Source organism: Vitis vinifera, chromosome 2 (genome assembly GCF_030704535.1).
Source record: "Vitis vinifera cultivar Pinot Noir 40024 chromosome 2, ASM3070453v1".
Lineage (NCBI taxonomy): Eukaryota > Viridiplantae > Streptophyta > Magnoliopsida > Vitales > Vitaceae > Vitis > Vitis vinifera.
In genome coordinates this window covers 1,304,894-1,308,344 of record NC_081806.1, presented here as the reverse complement: position 1 = coordinate 1,308,344, position 3,451 = coordinate 1,304,894, and the positions used below count along the sequence as shown (strand labels likewise).

Here is a 3,451-nt window from a genome sequence, read left to right as displayed (position 1 = left end):
AAGATTTAATATCATGAAGGATGGCTTAAATATCTTCCGCTTTATATCTTTATCAATCAAGAAGTTTTGGTATATCATCATCTTCTGCTTTATATCTTTATCAATCAAGAAGTTTTGGTATGTCATCTCGCTTTATATATTTATCAATCAAGAAGTTTTGGTATGTCATCTCCTACCATTGGTGGGATGACAACAAGTTTTGGTATGTTGAAAGATATTATAGATATCCTTAAATGTGATTATCTGTGATTATTAATATCATATAAGTCTAGTCCACCTAAAGAAGAAATCCTACTTAAGTCAATTATTTTGTAATTATGAGTCTTGTTTATGTCGGGGAATAGTTGGAATAGAAATTATAGTACTTTAAGAAATCCGCATCATAATTAATATAGTGCATTAAATATAATCTTAGGATAATGATTCTGGTAATTTAGAAATCCGCATATTTGATATATTAATGATGATAGATGCATTTTTAAATTACCTTATTAATTGTAAATGTTATTTTTTTAATTTAAAATGCATTGCCTGTTAAACATTTTGTTATTTTTGAAATAAATCGTTATGCTTGAGTACGATTTATAATTTTTTTTTTTACTAGTATGATTTGCATCATTTAGACTTTATTTGATTAATAGAAGATATTAATTATTTTGAAAAATAGATAATGACTTAAATCCTTAAAAAATATATAAATAATGGCTAAAATAAAACAAATGATTTATTAATTTACTAGAAGATGTAAGATTTTGAGAAGAAGATTAAGATAAATAAAAATTTGATTTATATTTGTTTATTTAAAAATATTATCTCTTAGAAAGTTTTAGAGAAGCAATAAAAGATTAGAGATCGATGAGATAGATATTGAAGATATAAGTTGATCATTTTTCTCTCTAATCTTAATCTTCTCATTTACTATCAACATTTAATGGAACCTTACTTGGGCAAAGATTAGTTTGGAGAAGTCTTTGCCAATGAATTTCCAACTAAACGTCCTTTCATGCATTATGTTAGACATCAAAGGGACAACTCTTCCATGAGTAGTGCAAAACTTATCCCCTTAGATTACTAGTAGGATAGGAAGACAACATGGTTTTGACCTAGAGGTCTACAAAAAGGGGTGTGTATTGCCGCCCATGAGGCATGGAATAAGAAAAAGATCTAAGGGCTGGGAGCTTGGAGCACTGGTTTTCTTGATGATGAAATAAGAAAATGATCTAAGGGCTTGACCTATTGGGTTTCTTGAGACTGCCATGGCAGTGATGTTTCTTCAGCTGGACTACTATCACGCTGATATTGTCTTTGCTTCCTCGAGCCATAGCCAGTTCAGTTAGTATGGAAGCTGCCTCCATAGCACAACTCGCATTTGTTCCCTCTGAGAATCTCCTCCGAATTTTGCCACTGAGGTACCTCTTCACCAACTTGCAGGCAAGCTCGTTAGTAACCACATCCCATAGCCCATCAGTTGCTATTACAAGGAACTCGTCCGACTCTTTTCGTTCCCAAACTGTCACTTCTGGTTCGGAGATCACATATGGCCTGAGAAAGTAATCTCCTACACGATATATTAAAATATGTCTTTGATCAGAACACGTATTGAAAATTAATGGAGTGAAAAACAGAGAATATTCAATTACACTCTAAAAATACCTATTGATCGTGAGATAGAAAGCACTCCTAGGACGCGAAAACCATCCCAATTTATGACGTTTCCTCCGGCAGCTTCCACCCTTTCCCTTTCATCAGGTCTATCAGGCTGTTCAAAGAAGTTGAAAAAATTCATGAGATCAAGGTCCCTTTGCAAAAAATAAATAAATAAATAAATGTAAATAGTGTACTTCATTTACCATGACAGTTTCATATTCCATTTCATAGTATTGTTTGGCATAAAATGAACTCATCAACCTGTGGGTCTTCAATATTCTCTTTTACGTTGCCCTTCTCAAGTGTGTTTGGCTAGGGAGAAATTAGAAAGGAAAATGGATATCTTGTGTTTTTCAACTTTTGGTGAGCTCCATGGAGTGCAAAAAGTAATGAAGTGAATGAGTAAGAGACACATCACCTTATGATCACGAGATAATGGCACGGCAACGCCGTTGCAGCATAGGACAGCTCTCGAATCGCCACAATTGGCTATCACAAGCTTCTCTGCGCCGACCACCACCACCACGGCCGTCGACCCCATCGACCTCAGCAATGAAGATGCCGACCTGTCAGCCATCTCGCTGGCTTCGACGTTAATTTCTTCATCCATCTTCGAAAAGCTCGCCGCCATCACGTTCTCCCAATGGATTCCTCCCTCGCCATCTCTCCTGTGCTCGACCTCCTTGGCAACTAACTTGTGCAGCCGGTTACGGCACGCGTGCGCCACCTGATCCCCGCCGTGGCCGTCGTACACGGCGTAGAAATCGTACAACTCGAGCTCTCCCGGTGCCACAGTCAGGGTGTCTTCCATCGCTCTCCTACGCCCGATTACCGACACCGACCCATGAGGTATGCATGTCGAGCTCCGCTTGTCCGCCTCATCTCCCCCCTTGCTGTTACTTCCGTGGAACACTAATCCGTCCGCCTGTTTCGAGAACTCCATGGAAAAAGAATCCGACGGCGAAAGCTCTGAATTGAGCTTCACGGCACCGCTATCTATTTTAGACCGTCCTTCAGCACCGTTTGAGGAGTCGGAGTAGGTCACTTTATTCATATTTGTGTGACTCTTCTGCATCGTCTCTATCAAACATACCAATTTCCTTCACTTTCTCGGTAACTACTCGAACAACAACCTTAGCATGGAAACCATCTTCCACCGAGATGGTATAAATAGAGAGCGATATGAGCATTGGATGGCCACCATGTGATTCTGGAAACCCTGGTCTCTGTGTGACTGCTCTTGGCCCCGTGGGACACGTGGACCAATCTCATTGGTTGAGGTCCACATGTGAGGTATGCGTACCACTGGTTTTGAACAAGATTTATTAGTATAGATAGAAGCAAAACACGCTAGTCGGTCACGTTTCCACGGAGGTCAAAATAATACTAAACCAATGCTTTTACATTTTCTACCCATTAGACTAATATATTTCTATTTGCTAATCATTAGACTTTCCTCCCATGTCCCTGATTTTGGTGGCCATCATCAAATCCTAATGCAACCTTCCTTTGTTTTTTTTTTCTAAAAAGAGTTTCCCAGAGTTCAGGTGGATTGTCTCGTCCTCTTCTGCGAAAGGTGTCTCCTCACTTTTTTATTATTGTAATTTCAAGTCTCAAGAATTGTCCTTTCCTTCTCTGGATCCGCCGCAATCTTCTTTCTTTACTTTCCATTACAAAAGATTCCTCACAAATCTCTTTTTTTACGGGGCTTTGAGTATCTTTTGAAGGGTTATCAAAATTTTTATAAAGGACTTTTTTTATAAAGTGCAATCGATAGTGATTGATAGTGAAAAAAAAATGAAAA

The 3,451-nt window shown here is 38.2% G+C and overlaps 1 protein-coding gene across 1 annotated transcript; it reads right to left on the bottom strand.

Moving 5' to 3' along the window:
* Nucleotides 1-1,044: 1,044 nt before the first annotated feature.
* Nucleotides 1,045-2,851, bottom strand: LOC100241034 (probable protein phosphatase 2C 8). Its single transcript, XM_019226632.2, has 3 exons — nt 2,066-2,851; nt 1,654-1,759; nt 1,045-1,558 (listed from the first exon to the last, which is right to left on the bottom strand). Exons 1-3 carry the CDS (start codon nt 2,720-2,722, stop codon nt 1,221-1,223), a joined length of 1,101 nt encoding a protein of 366 aa, XP_019082177.1. The 5' UTR covers nt 2,723-2,851; the 3' UTR covers nt 1,045-1,220.
* Nucleotides 2,852-3,451: the final 600 nt, after the last annotated feature.

Excerpts from the sequence above, each read along its gene's own strand:
- LOC100241034 (XM_019226632.2), bottom strand. The coding sequence starts at position 2,722 with ATGCAGAAGAGTCACACAAATATGAATAAAGTGACCTACTCCGACTCC. Across the intron at positions 1,760-2,065 it reads CATTATCTCGTGATCATAAG|CCTGATAGACCTGATGAAAG; the intron begins GTGATGTGTCTC and ends TTCTTTGAACAG. Across the intron at positions 1,559-1,653 it reads TTCTATCTCACGATCAATAG|GAGATTACTTTCTCAGGCCA; the intron begins GTATTTTTAGAG and ends TATATCGTGTAG.